Source organism: Pristiophorus japonicus, chromosome 3 (assembly GCF_044704955.1).
Source record: "Pristiophorus japonicus isolate sPriJap1 chromosome 3, sPriJap1.hap1, whole genome shotgun sequence".
NCBI lineage: Eukaryota > Metazoa > Chordata > Chondrichthyes > Pristiophoridae > Pristiophorus > Pristiophorus japonicus.
Window position 1 is genome coordinate 277,566,076 of NC_091979.1, and position 14,942 is coordinate 277,581,017.

At 42.1% G+C, this 14,942-nt stretch overlaps 1 protein-coding gene across 2 annotated transcripts in view; it reads left to right on the forward strand.

Annotated features, from left to right (window-relative positions):
* Positions 1 to 14,942, forward strand: part of dock1 (dedicator of cytokinesis 1) — an 816,280-nt gene that overhangs the window by 213,410 nt on the left and 587,928 nt on the right. For both annotated transcript variants that reach the window (XM_070876753.1, XM_070876754.1), the window contains exons 20-21: positions 838 to 927; positions 11,848 to 11,948. In XM_070876753.1, the coding sequence (XP_070732854.1) occupies positions 838 to 927; positions 11,848 to 11,948 (191 nt within the window). The remainder of the gene's footprint in view (positions 1 to 837; positions 928 to 11,847; positions 11,949 to 14,942) is intronic.

Genomic DNA, 14,942 nt, shown 5'->3' on the forward strand with positions numbered 1-14,942 from the left:
AATACATCTCTATGCATTATCTAGGCGTGCAGACACCGCGATCTTTAAAAATGGACGAATGCAAGTGGGAAAAGCCATAATAAGATTAATAATATTTTGAATATTGTATCGCGGGGAATTGAATACAAAAACAAGGAAGTGATAAATCAACATTGATTGGGCAATAATTGGAGTACCGCCAGCTATTTTATGCACTCATTATAGGAAGGAAAGGCCCAATATAGAATCAATATGAGGATAGCAGGGATAAGAGAATAAAGTTACGATGGAATGGAAAAATCTAGAGGGCTATTCACTTGAGTAGAGAAGTAAGTGCCAATCTAGGAGAAATGCTCAAAATTATGTAAGGGGTTTAAAATGGCAAATAGTGAGAGATTATTGCCTTTAGTTGTTTAATTAGTAACTAGAAAGCAAAAAATTCAGGTTAATGCTGGAAACATAAAGGAGGAGTCAGAAGATCTTTTTCATGCAATATGGAATGTATTGCCCTAAGTGGTTATTGAAGCCAAATCAATCGTGAGATGCAAGAGGAAAATTGATTCAAAATGGTACATAAAATATTGGAGGATATAATGAAAAAGCAGGGAAATGGGAATAGAGTGGAACTAGCACCAGCATCGTCACGATGGTCCAAATGGCTTTCTCCTGTGTTTGAAATTTCTGTGAGCAATGAAAAAATATACAGTTTTTTTTCTAGCACAAGTGATGCTCTCCCAAAAAACATTTGGGTTCTTTGTCACAAGATATTCTTGTAATATAAAAGAAAAAAAATCAACAATGAGCACTTAATATTGTATTGGTTTGTGTATGTTTAAACCTAAACATTTTTTCTTTCAGTTTTTGCAAGATACACTTGATGCCCTTTTTAACATCATGATGGAGAATTCTGACAGCGACACTTTTGACACATTAGTTTTTGATTCTCTGGTAAGTTTCATTTTTTGGAGCTATTTTAATTTCCTTTTACCCCAATCCTATTAAACGAAATCAGAACTTCAGATAGTTATGAATTGGCTCGTCGTTTAATCATTAATCTCTTTGAATAATGTTCTTAGTAGATTGATATAGGTACACTTTGCTGTAATTTCACTAATGTTAAACACTCTTTTCCTCCCCTTCTATTGTAAACTATAAGATGCTAATATTATGGATGGCATTGTAAATTGTTTGAGGACTAAAGGGATGATCATTGTTTCCTAAACTGAATTTATAAATATGCAAGTGTTTTTGAATGGAACCTGTCTCGTACCCACTTCATTGGCACTTTTCTAGGATACAGTATATAGTTTAGAATTTTCACTTAATTCTCCTCCTAGTATTTGTCATGAACACATGGAAGATTTTGGAACAAGCAGAGATGATTTGTAAAGATTTATTTTGAATTAAGGCAATAAGGCCCTATTCTGTCTCTTTTGAATCAATGTACAGATTTTTGTGTTGGGAGTTTAAAAAAATTAACTTACATTAATTTCTGTGTTGCATTTTAGATTTTTATTATAAATGATGCTGTAAGCTTTATTATAACCTTCTGCTAAAATTGTGAATTACTCAAGACAATCAATAAAATTGACCTGAAAAAAGCATTTGAAATTTGTCCCCTAGCTTAACCTTAAATCAGTTTTGAACAGCAGCCAATAGGTACTGCTGGACGCTGAAGACAAAACAGTATAGCAATTGTGCTGAGACTACCGATGCACACTGGGAAATTGTGGCCACTACACATACTTAGGCAGCAGGCTCTGCCTTCAGCAAACAGGATCAAGGCTTTCCGCAAAACTTTTATTCATTGAGAAAATTTTTTTTTGAGTCATCCCACTGTTGCACCTTTTTTGTTTTTTTTAAACTATTATTGGTAGATTCTCCTGATTGATCATTTATTGGTTGTTTTCCTTAAGTCCTCAGTAGTTTCTTGGTGGCTTCCCTAACTCTTCAGTTCTGATTTTCTACTATTTTACTTTGATTAAGAAAGTGTTGCAGCTGGAGAAAGAATACATTGAGGGCATGGGGACCTGCTTAGAGATTCAGGGAGCAGTAATGGCTTGTAAAGCTTAAAAAACAACTTGATAGCAAAAAAATGGGGGCTCAGGTTAGATCTGGGAGTTGGCCTTGAAGGGTCGGGGAGCAGAATTTGCTTGCCTGCAGAAGAAAGGCAGTGGTGAAGAAAAAAAAAATGTTAGCACTAAATTATGAGCCCTGATTTTAAGTGTAAGTTTTTTTGTCATATGGAGATGATGGGAAAAGGTTGGATGGCCAAAGAGGTAGGTTAACTGGAGAAGAAAAGAAAAATATTAAATAAAACGTTACTGAAAAAATGGGACATTTGGCAAAAAGAAAATGGCAAGCAGAACTGGATGACTTGTGCCAAAGCGCCACTAGTGGTTAGAGGGTTGAAATGCAATGAAAGGCAAGTACAATGGTAGTTTTAATAAGCATTGTAGTGTTACCCATATAAAGTAATGTTAGTTACAAAAGGATGGCTAAAGAGTAACAAATTCGTGAAGGCAGGAAATATGCATCACTTTTGGGAAGTCTAAAGAATTTTAATATACAGGTACAGTGTCTCAAATCTGGCAACCTCGGGACTGAGACCGTGCCGGTTTTCGGATTTTTTCAGATTTCGGACAAGAAAATCTACGAGCCGAAGATTCCACGAAGTGCGCATGGAACCGGTGAAGCCTCGCAAAAGCCGGTTTTTGGGACACGATCTGCATGCGCCGAAAACCGGCTTTTCCGATCTGACAAGATTTCTCCGAATAGGATCCTCCGCATCCCCGAAGCTGATAACTAGTCCAGTCTGCCCGTTTTTGGACAATAATTCTGGACTAAATGTCCGGTTTTCGGACAATTCCGACTTTCGGACAGCCGGATTTGCGATGTTGTACCTGTATTACTAATTAAGTGACATTGTGCATGGGGAGTTGAGACCAAGCGTAGTCTCAGGTGAAATGAGATTAAAGGGCAGGGGATAATTGGACCAAGCTTTGCAAAATATAATTCAGTTCCTAATTTAATTCATGGGGACTGCCTAATACTAATACTACTAATTTTGAAACAATACTATGATTTTATATTGGCCCAGATTTTGTGGTGGTAATGACGACGAAACTGTAAGTGTTTGCTATCATTACTCTGTGAAACTAACAGCAACTTCTGCTGTCTGCACATGTGCACTTAAACATGAAAATCCAGAAGTTGCTGTTAGTGATTCCTGCTCCTCCACCGGGACAGTTGCTGACGGCAATCTTCAGAAATCAATTGAACTGACCTGAACTTCCCCTTTACACTGTAATATCGCTGTTTTAAAAAAAAAATGAAAAAGTTAAGCCTTGTTAAATGAGGTGTAACTAGGTTGCTAATGACGTAGTAAATCATAACAACTGCTGAACAAACTCTCTGGTCCTGAAAAAATAATATTATCTTTGTGGAATGTCAAATGTTTCCATTATAATTCCATAGGTTTTTAATGTACTAGAAGTTATTTTTTTTGTTTTTTAATTATATTTCAGCTTCTACCTTAATCCCATGTGTATATCCCAATCTTTATTTTGCTTTCTGTAAAATTTATAAAAAGTGAAGGATAATAAGTGCTTTTTACTTCCTGACTTGCTGTCTGAGAATTCTTTAATGTGATTGGCTGCTTAGCCTGCTTGATGTCATCACTGTTGCTGGACGCTGGAGATCTAAAACAGAGATGAGGAGAAATTTATTCTCTGAGGGTTGTAAATCTGTGGAATTCGCTGCCTCAGAGAGCTGTGGAAACTGGGACATTGAATACATTTAAGACAGAAGTAGACAGTTTCTTAAACGATAAAGGGTTATGGGGAGCGGGTGGGGAAGTGGAGCTGAGTCATATGGCCTACTCCTGCTCCTATTTCTTATGTTCTTATCCCCTATAGTTAGCGCCGAATGAAATTAAAGCTTGGAAATGTGAAATCGATGCCACAGAGATTGCTAGATCTTTGTGGGCAGCTTTCTTCAAGGTCAGTGTTGAGTGCTGTCACTTCGCGCTGACCGCACAATCCGGGCCATTCTTATTCATAACTAAATAGCAAAATTTACCGGAATTTGGAATGCACAGAAGTAGAATTGGTTGGAGCACAGTGATGATGAGCGATTATAGCACTACCATTGGCGGAAGGGCGGTACAAGTATACATAGCCAATTTCCATTATAATGTGAACAAAGATATTTATAATGGGTTAAAAACAGAACATGCTGGAAATCTCAGCAGGTCAGGCAGCATCTGTGGAGAGAAAGAGGTTTTCACAGAAACATGATAAATAAAGCTTTGTATACAGGAAGTACACACAGATGTAGGATTTTTATATTGATAGATTTAATCATCATCATAGGTAGTCCCTCGGAATCGAGGAAGACTTGCTTCCACTCTTTTAAAAAAAAAAAATCGGTCCTTCGATGTTCAAGACGAGAACCACAGTCCCTGTCACAGGTTGGACAGATAGTCGTTGAGGGTAAGGGAGGGTGGGACAGATTTGCCGCACGCTCTTTCCGCTGCCTGCGCTTCATTTCTGCATGCTCTCGGCGATGAGACTCGAGGTGCTCAGCGCCCTCCCGGATGCACTCCCTCCACTTAGGGCAGACTTTGGCCAGGGACTCCCAGGTGTCGGTGGGGATGTTGCGCTTGATCAGGGAGGCTTTGAGGGTGTCCTTGTAACGTTTCCTATGCCCACCTTTGGCTCGCTTGCCGTGAAGGAGTTCCGAGTAGAGTGCTTGCTTTGGGAGCCTTGTGTCTGGCATGCAAACGATGTGGCCTGCCCAGCCGAGCTGATCAAGTGTGGTTAGTGCTTCAATGCTGGGGATGTTGGCCTGGTCGATAGATTTAATAGCTAATGCAGATCTGCCACCTTTTGTTAGATGCAAAATGAAAGCTTTAATATTTTTTAAATTATTTGAAAATACCTTTTTTCTATTTCAGTCTTGCCTTGCCTTGCCTTGCCTGAAGGCATTGATTCATTCAAGAGGTTGTTCTTGACACACAAAAAAAGAAAAGAAGCTGGTTTTATTATGGGTTCTTTTGACCTGGAGCCAGAAATTTGCAAGCAGTTACAAATGCCCAGTGATGAGCTTAAGCTTTTACAAGCAGGTACAATTACCTTGATATGCCAGTTATCCACAGGATGTACTGGAGCAATGGTGTTAAAAAGAACAGGCCAGGTTAGCATCTAAACGTCAAAATCATACACCAGCCTATTTGTACTCCGCTTACTTAACACTGGACATCCCATGGCACTATCAACCCAGAATTAAAAGTAAGTTGGGCTGGTAAGACAAATATATTTAAAACAAATCTTTAGAAACTAATTCTACATTAAAAGGATGATGAGCATTTGGACTAATCTATTAAAGAAGACAATGGAATCAGATATTAGAGGCATTCAAATTGCAATTGAATGTTAGGATGGGTGAACTGGAATACTCGAGAGATGAGCTTGATGAGTCAAATCGTCTTTTTCTAATCTGTGTTTTTTCCATGTTTAAATTGTGTCATCACACCAGTTGTAGGTGGAGTTTTGTATATGTCCATGATCATTGAGCCTAAAGTTAATATTGCTTTCTGCAAAGCATGTTTGGAAGTCTCAATAGTTATTTGTTTTGTATGCTGCAATAATCAGTTTAGATACACTGTGCATTCTGAATGGTTGGCATTTTGCAAGGGAGAAGGCATCACTGTAGGTCCCAGTTGATAGTATTTGCATGACTGCCACAAGAAATAATCCTTATGGTTTGCTATGCATTAGTGTCTGGATTTGACTATTACACTTTTGATATTATTAGCAGATCTTGTCATGTAATGGCTCGGATTTTCTGGGCCCGGATTTTCTGGAGCTAAGTACCCACAAGTTACAGGTTTCCGCATGCACAAAAATCCGGAACTTGCGATGGATGAGGATTCTTCTTGACCGATCATACGAATCCACAGAAAATTGACATTCGCTGGTGCAGAGTTAGGTTATTTGCCCAACTACTGCCCAGCGGATACCCACCAAACCCATGTAAGGCTATCTTTACCAGCGTGAGGGTTTAAATAAATATTAAAATAATTTTAAAAAATAATTTTAAACATACAAAAACCTTTAAAATTATTTGAGGTTACTTTTGGCCCCATTAAAAATATTTATTTTTCAAAAAATTACATTTTTGTTTTAAACATTTAATTAAATTGTGTTTTAATTCATTTTGAACATGTGATGATTTATTTTTATTTAAGTGCTGTGAAAGTGTGTGCTTTTAGGGGGATTGCTATTATGCTTATGGGGATTTTGTACGTAAATGGAATCCCCATAAGCATAATAGGAACGCCTCCCGTGTGGTGACTGGTGTGGAATGGCCACCACACGTTTAAAAAAAAATCCACACACAAGCATCTTACACCCTTCAGGATGTAGTTCGGAACTTGTATATTTGGTCCTTCATTGAAACACCTGAACTCATCCATTTTTGGCCTGGAAGAAAGTCATCCTCGATACGAGGGACTGTCGATGATGATGATGATGATGAATAGGAATGCCCTTTGTAATTGGTTGAGCTGTCCCCACAAACTGCATGTGCCCCTGGAATCCGTGGGCCTTTGTGCAGATGTACGCCTGCTGACCCAGGAGTACAAGTGTTCGAAGATCTGGAGCAATCCGGTAGGTGTGGAGATTTCTTGTGGATCAGCAGTGTTCGACCGCGGCAAGCCTCAAACCGCATTTTCCACCCCATTGTCTACAGTGGCCTGTACCCTCCTGAATTGCACCATTTTGGTATGCTCTAACTATGTGTGAAGGATACTTGCATGAAGAATGATAGACTTTTAAAGATCATTCTTCTAATGAAGGCATATTCTACACACTACAATCCCACCCATACAACCTTCAAGTTAGGCAGAGATATAGGTTTTTGGTGTTAGGAGTTTGGTGGTCGGTTTCAGTTCAACTTCAAGATGAGCTGGAGTAGTGGGGCTTTATAGGAGGTTGGGACAAAGCTACGTGCAAAATCAGAGATTTATATTTGAGCGCTAAGCATCTAATTTCCCCAGAACTCCATATGGTTGGGGGAATTGGGGGAAGGCCAATTTTACTAGGCTGAGAAGTGATTTTGCAAAAGTGGACTGGAAACAGTTACTTGAAGGTAAATCAGTGCCAGAGCAGTGGGAGGCATTCAAGAGGGAGGTACATGGAGTTCAGGGTAAACATGTTCCCCCCCCAAAAAAAGGTAGAACTGCCAAATTTAGAGTTCCCTGGATGACGTGGTGCATACAGGGTAAGATAAGGTCTATATCAGATATCGTGAGCTCAATACTGCAGAAAGCCTAGAAGAGTATAGAAAATGCAGGGGTGAAAGCAAAAAGAGGGCATGAAAAAATACTGCCAAGTAGAATCAAAGAAAACCCAAAGATGTTTTACAATTACATAAAGGGCAGGAGGATAACTAAGGAAAGAGTAGGGCCTATTATGGACCGAAATGGTGATCTATGTGTGGAGGCAGAGGATGTGGGTAAGGTACTTAATACTTTGCGGCTGTCTTCACAAAAGGGGGGGACGATGCAGACGTTGATGTTCAGGAGGAAGATAATGAAATATTGGATGGGATAAACATAATAAAAGAGGAAGTATTAAGGAGTTTAGCATCCTTGAAAGTAGTTAAATAGCCAGGATCGGATGAAATATATCCGATGCCATTAAAAGAAGTAAGGGAGGAAATTGTGGAGGCTCTGACCATCATTTTTCAATCCTCCCTGGCCACAGGAGTTGTGCCAGAGGATTGGAGCACTATTAACGTTGTACCATTGTTCAAAAATGGAAGAAGGGATAAACCGAGCAATTACAGACCAGTTAGTTTAACCTCGGTGGTGGGCAAATTACTGGAATCAATTCTGAGGGACAGTATAAACCTTTATTTAGAAAGACACAGATTAATCAAGGACAGTCAGCATGGATTTGTTAAGGGAGGGTTGTGTCTGACTAACTTGAGTTCTTTGAGGAGGAAACAAGAAGGGTCGATGAGGGCAGTGCGTTTGATGTAGTTTACATGGATTTTAGCAAGGCTTTTGACAAGGTCCCACATAGGCTGATCAAAAAAGTAAAAGCTGGAGTTTTGGTCTTCTGCCGCCCCTGTTAGCACCCTGGAGGGGCAGCAATGGCGGCAGTAAGTACTTCTGGGCGGGCGACCAGCTTCCAGTGCCCCGCCGGGACATTTGGTGCCGGTTTCAATGGGGCGCAGAACATTACCGCTCGGAAGAGGCGTGCCGGTGTGCAACGCTCCTGGTTGCAACACTGGATCGATTTTTGGCTGTTGCCCGATCCGTAGCACTCTTTAGAGCGCCCTGTTGGGACCGCCTGTGAAAGCTGGCGGTTCGAGTTGTAGCAGGCGCAGTGAGGAAAGTAATGTCGACCTCAGGTAAGTGTGATTGTTTTTTTTTGCGATTTATGTTGTGGTGGCGTGAGTTATTGGGAATGTTTTGGTGGGTTTTTTTCAGGTTTTTTCCCCCTGTGCCTCTCTTAGAGCACTCCGAGGCTGGCTGTTTAGCTTGGGATTTTCACTTGCTCAGTCGGCCAAGCGCCCTAAAAGAGGTGTGTAACGCCTCCCTGAGCACTCTGCCCCACACTCAGGGCCCAGTTGATGAATTTTGCTGACCGAGGCGCAAACTGTTTGCGGGCGTAAACTTTACTGCTCCGAAACGAGCAGAACCGAAAATCCAGCCCATGGAATCCAAGGGAGAGTGGTAAATTAGATCCAAAATTAGCTCAGTGGCAGGAAGCAAAGGATAATGGTTGAGGGGAGTTCTTATGACTGGAAGGCTGTTTCCAGTGGGGTTCCACAGGGCTCAGTACTTTTTGTAGTATGTATTAATGATTTAGACTTAAATGTAGGGGGCATGATAAAGAAATTTACAGGTGATACAAAAATTGGCCGTGTGGTTGACAGTGAAGAGGAAGCTCTAGACTGCAGGAAGATATCGATGAAATGGTCAGTTGGGCAGAAAAGTGGTAAATGGAATTCAATCCAGAAACATGTGAGGTAATGCATTTTGGGGAGGGGCAACAAGGCAAGGAAATACACAATAAATGGGAGGATACTGAGAGGTGTGGAGGAACAGAGGGACTTTGGAGTATATGTCCACAGATCCTTAAAGGTGGCAGGACAGGTCGATAAGGTAGTTAAAAAAAGCATACGGAATTCTTTCCTTTATTAGCAGGGCATAGATTACAAGAACAGGGAAGTCATGCTAGAACTGTATACAACACTAGTTAGGCCACAGCTAGAGTATTGCGTGCAGTTCTGGTTACCACATTACAGGAAGGATGTGATTGCACTTGAAAGGGTGCAGAGGAGATATATGAAGATGTTGCCAGGACTGGAAAACTTTAGCGATGAGGAAAGGTTGGATAGGCTGGGGTTGTTTTCCTGGGAACAGAGGAAGGTGAGGGGAGATTTAATTGAGGTGTATAACATTATGATGGGCCGAGATAGAGTGGATAAGGAGGAACTATTTCCCTTAGCAGAGGTGTCAATAGCCAGGGGGCATAGATTTAAAGTAGTTGGTAGAAGGATTAGAGGGGAGATGAGATGGTGGAAGTCTGGAACTCACTGCCTGAAAAGGTGGTAGAGACACAAACATTCATCACATTTAAAAAGTACTTGAATGTACTCTTAAAGAGCCATAATCTACAGGTCTATAGACCTAGTACTGGAAGGTGGGATTAGGCTGGGTAACTCTTTTTCGACCGGAACAGACATGATGGGCCGAATGGCCTCCTTCTGTGTCGTCATGTTTCTATGGTCCCAAGTTTCGCCATGATTTGCTCCTGATTTTTAGGAGCAACTGGTGTAGAACGGAGTATCTTAGAAATCGGAATTTTCGCCATTTAGTTTGCTCCAGTTCTAGTCAGTTAGAACAGTTTCACTTTGGAACAGAATTTTTTTTTCAAAAGGGGGCATGTCCGGCCACTTACGCCTGTTTTCAAAGTTTCGTCAGTGAAAACTTACTCCAAACTAACTTAGAATGGAGTAAGTGAAGATTTTTGTACGCTCGAAAAAACCTTGTCCACACTTTAGAAAATCAGGCGTAGGTTACAAATTAGGCGTAGGGAACGAGGTGGGGGGGGGGCGGGAGGGGGGGAAGGGAAGTTATTAAATTCTACAATCAATCCTTAGTTATACTTATACAAATAGTATACAAATAAATCAAACATGAATAAAAATGTATAAGCAAAGAAAATATGAAATAAACCATCTTCCCACCTATGTGAAACAGCAGCAGCATTCGAGCTGCTATGCTTCAGGCAGGCCTTTCATGTTGGAGACAAGCAGGGGTGTGGCGTCAGTGTCTCGACAGGAAGCAGCCTTCGAGCTGAGCTGCGGTGCTTGAGGCAGGCCTTCATTCCCCGCGAAGATGCAGCAACCGGACGGACTTGAGGCCATTCGGCCATGGGATTGCAGTGGTGTCAGTGGCTGGCCGGGAGCCGAAGAAAGAACACAGGACACACGCAGCTGATTAAGATTCTTTCGACCGTTCGGCCACGTTTATGGAGCGCCGTCAGTGGGTCCAAGAAACAAATCTTCACTTTTTCTGCAGTCCTTTTAAAAATGGCCGAGTGCCAATGTTTGTTTGAGACTGCGCATGCGCGCACGCTCCAACATGCACGCGCAGGGTTGCCGGCACCACGAAGGCTAATTTAAATTGTACCCGTCCCCTGCTACTTAGAAAATCGGCACGAGTGTTAGGCTCCGCCCCCTGCTGCGAAGAGCGCGCCGCGCCAAGCAGACATCGAGCTCCAAGGAGCTCGAGAATATCGGACTTTTTTTAAGCGCAGTTTTCGGTGCGAAAAACAGGCGCCCAGCTCGGAGGTGCGCCGTTTTCGCCGTGGGACGAAACTTGGGGCCTATGATTCTACGATGTATGAATTTCAAGAATAAGGAAGACCCTACAAAATTCTTAAACTATCATTACATCTCTGATTTTCATTGCTCCACTATTCCACTGATCTTGCTTACAATGCATCTCATCCATGCCTTGACTATTCCAATGATGTCTTGGCCGGCCTCCCACTCTATAAACTTGAACGCATCCAAAACTTTCTTGCCCGTATCCTAACTCCCACCAAGTCCTGTTCACTCATCACTCCTGTGCTCGCTGACCTACATTGGATCTTGATCAAGCAATGCCTCAATTTTAAAATTCTCATCCTTGTTTTTAAATCCCTCCATAGCCTCACCCCTCCCTTTCTCTGTAACCTCCTCCAGCCATATAACCCTCCGAGGTCTCTGCATTCCTCCAATTCTGGCTCTTGCTCACCCTCGATTTTAATCACTCCACCATTGGCAGTTGTCCCTTCAGCTGCTGTCTCGGACTTAAGCTCTGGAATTCCCTTCTTAAACCCCTCCGCCTCTCCAGCTCTCTCTCCTTTAAGACACTCCCTAAAACCTACCTTTTTGACCAAGCATTTGGTCATCTGTCCTAATATCTCCTTATGTGGCTTGATGTCAATTTTGTTCGATCGTGCTCCTGTGAAATATCTTGGGACATTTTACCACGTTGAAGGTGCTATATAAATACAAGTTGTTGTATATGGTTATTTACTGTAGTGTTTTTCTGTTTTGCATTTACCTTAAGCAGCAGAATCTTTTGTCAGCCTCAGTTAGCAAAATAATGTTGAAACTATGGCAAAATTAATTTAAGATCAATTTCAGTATTTGGAGTTACCAGTTTATTGTTGTATTTATTCAGTGCAGTAGAATCTGCCAACCATGCAATGTTGAAGAATTAGATACAGACTCGTTCAAGCTGCAGTCTCAGTGAATTAATCCTATTTGTTTCAACCCATTTTTTTTTCCAAAATACAGGTATTTATTATTGGACTGATTGCTGATAGAAAATTCCAGCATTTCAACCCTGTTCTTGAAACGTATATCAAAAAGCACTTTAGCGCAACCTTGGCTTACACGTGAGTGTTTCAAGAGATCTGTTCTTTAAAATCTACATTAAGTTAGTACATTTTAATTAGTTGACTCATTTCTGTCTTTAGTTCGTCTATGGCTTCAAGATTTGTGTAAAATGTTTTGCATCTTTCCCCAGTGACAGATGCTTTTCTTATTTTGTTTCATGCTCAACAAAAGGGTTTGTTGATTCACTTGAATCTACCCTGTTGGTCACTGAACGCTTGAAAGCCTATTCTAGTGACCGGGACCCCCCCAGCTCAATTTTTGACAATGCAGAAACACCTGAATGTAGATCTTCTAGTTGTTGTAGCTGGCTGTGTTGGTGAGGACCACACTAATGGGGTCTGAAAATTGGATGAGTAGTCCTTCCAGCTGTGATTTCCCAACATTGAAAAATTGTTAGTGTTGAAGCCTCATACAAAAAGTGCCCAAATAATATGTAAATTACCTGGTGGTACTTTTTGCCAATTTTCTTGCTGGAAATCCACATAATGCTTTCAATACAGATTTTAAACTGGTACTTCTGGTAAGGCATATTCTGCTATTGTAAAGCTTGTGCTCATAAATATGATTAACAATATTTTGCTTATTGTTTTGATTTTTTTCCCCTTACATTTGTTGTTAGCTTAAATTCCGCCATGGTTTTTGCATTTTTGTTAATTTTTGGCCTCAGTATTTTCCATTTCTGGCTATTTGTGAGCTGCATTTTCAGTTGTAGCAACCAAATTCTGGAGCTGGGAATTCTCCTATGGATTCTTTTTAATTTACTTGTTTTGGAGGAATTAGAAGAGGCAGATCCATTTATACAAGATTGTTCTTACCTGCCTTTACTCAACCATCTGTGTCTGTGGACGAAGGAACAGAAACTTGGCTTCACCAAGAGGTCTGCCTTCACCATTTGTGATTCACCAGGAAAGTATAAAGGAGAAGTTACATTCTTGAGCTGAACCTTCAGATAAGATCAATAATGGATGGCTCTTTCTGTGTCATGAAGATGACCACAGCCATAGTACAACACTTTTTTCATTCCCTCCATTGAAAGCTACCAGCCACACAAGACAGCATTGTTTATTTTCTGTTTGGCAAGTTTCCCCGAAGTGCAGGGTGTTGTAGATATAAAAAATGTGGCCATCTGGGCTCCTATCATCATCCTATGGCCTTGACAAAGTTCCCATTACTGGCATCTGCAGCTGAAGGAGTTCTTGAGCTGACTGTTTGGCTAATCCCCACTGCCATCACCAATTGTTCCTCTTAATTTGTGCTTTATAATTCATCAAGTGCTCCATCGTGCAACTCATTAACTGAACTCTCTGGGGTTGGTATATTTGTACTGGTGCTTACTACTGTTGGATAGAGTGATGTAAGTTGCTGTGAAGTGCTGACGAGACCTCTGGATCAGTTTTTCCCCCAGACATCAGTAGAAACTGAAGAGAAACCTGTTTGAATGTTTCAGTAATACACCTCTTCAAATAGAGCTTACTTGGCAAATTATTATGTGCTTGGGGGAAGAAGAGTAATTAACAAATGATGGCATGATAAAAATGATGCAGTTGACTTGTATAACTTTGGAGAGGTTCCTGTAGTTTGCTTCACTTGTTCTGCACCCTTCCCCAAGCATGTCTCATTGCCCTTCCGCTCCAAAGGGAGTAAAGCTTTTTGGCTGGAGTCGCACCCCGATGGCAGCACTTCAAATTGAGCAACCTGCTTCTGTGTTTTCTGCCCTCCATTGCGCTAGAAGTGATTCTGAATTTGGCAGATATTCAATACAGCTCCCTTTTAAGTGCAAGCAGCATTCCTTTAAGAGCTACTACTTCTCGACCTTACAAAGGCTTTTGACACTGTCAACCGTGAGGGTCTAGGGAGCGTCCTCTGTTGCGGATGCCCCCAAAAGTACTTCACCATCCTCCGCCTGCTGCACGACGACATGCAGGCCGTGATCCTTACCAACGAATCCATCACAGACCCAATCCACGTCCGGACCGGGGTCAAGCAGGGCTGCGTCATCGCCCCAATCCTCTTCTCAATCTTCCTCGCTGCCATGCTCCACCTCACAGTCGACAAGCTCCCCGCTGGAGTGGAACTAAACTACAGAACCAGTGGGAACCTGTTCAACCTTTGTCGTCTCCAGGCCAGGTCCAAGACCTGTCGTCGAGCTACAGTACGTGGACGATGCCTGCGTCGGCACACATACAGAGGCTGAACTTGAGGACATAGTCGACGTATTTACTGAGGCATACGAAAGCATGGGACTTACTCTAAACATCAGTAAGACAAAGGTCCTCCACCAGCCTGTCCTCGCCGCACAACACTGCCTCCCAATCATCAAGATCCACGGCGCGGCCCTGGACAACGTGGACCACTTCCCTTATCTTGGGAGCCTCCCATCAACAAGAGCAGGCATTGACGACGAGATCCAGCACCGCTTTCAGTGCGCCAGTACAGCCTTCAGCCATCTGAGGAAAAGAGTGTTTGAAGACCAGGCCCTCAAAACTGTCACCAAGCTCATGGTCTAGAGGGCTGTAGTAATACCTGCCCTCCTGTATGGCTCAGAAACATGGACCATGTACAGTAGACAGCTCAAGTCGCTGGAGAAATACCACCAACGATGTCTACGCAAGATCCTACAAATCCCCTGGGAGCACAGATGCACCAACGTTAGCATCCTCGACCAGACCAACATCTCCAGCATTGAAGCACTGACCACACTTGATTAAATCTGCTGGGCAGGCCACATAGTTCGCATGCCAGACACGAGACTCCCAAAGCAAGCGCTCTACTCTGAACTCCTTCACGGCAAACGAGCCAAAGGTGGGCAGTGGAAATGTTACAAGGGCATCCTCAAAGCCTCCCTGATAAAGTGCAACATCCCCACTGACACCTGAGAATCCCTGGCCAAAGACTGCCCTGTGGAGGAAGTGCATCTCCGGTCTCGTTGCCGAGAGCATACAGAAATCAAGTGCAGGCTGCGGAAAGGGCGTGCGGCAAACTAGTCCCACCCA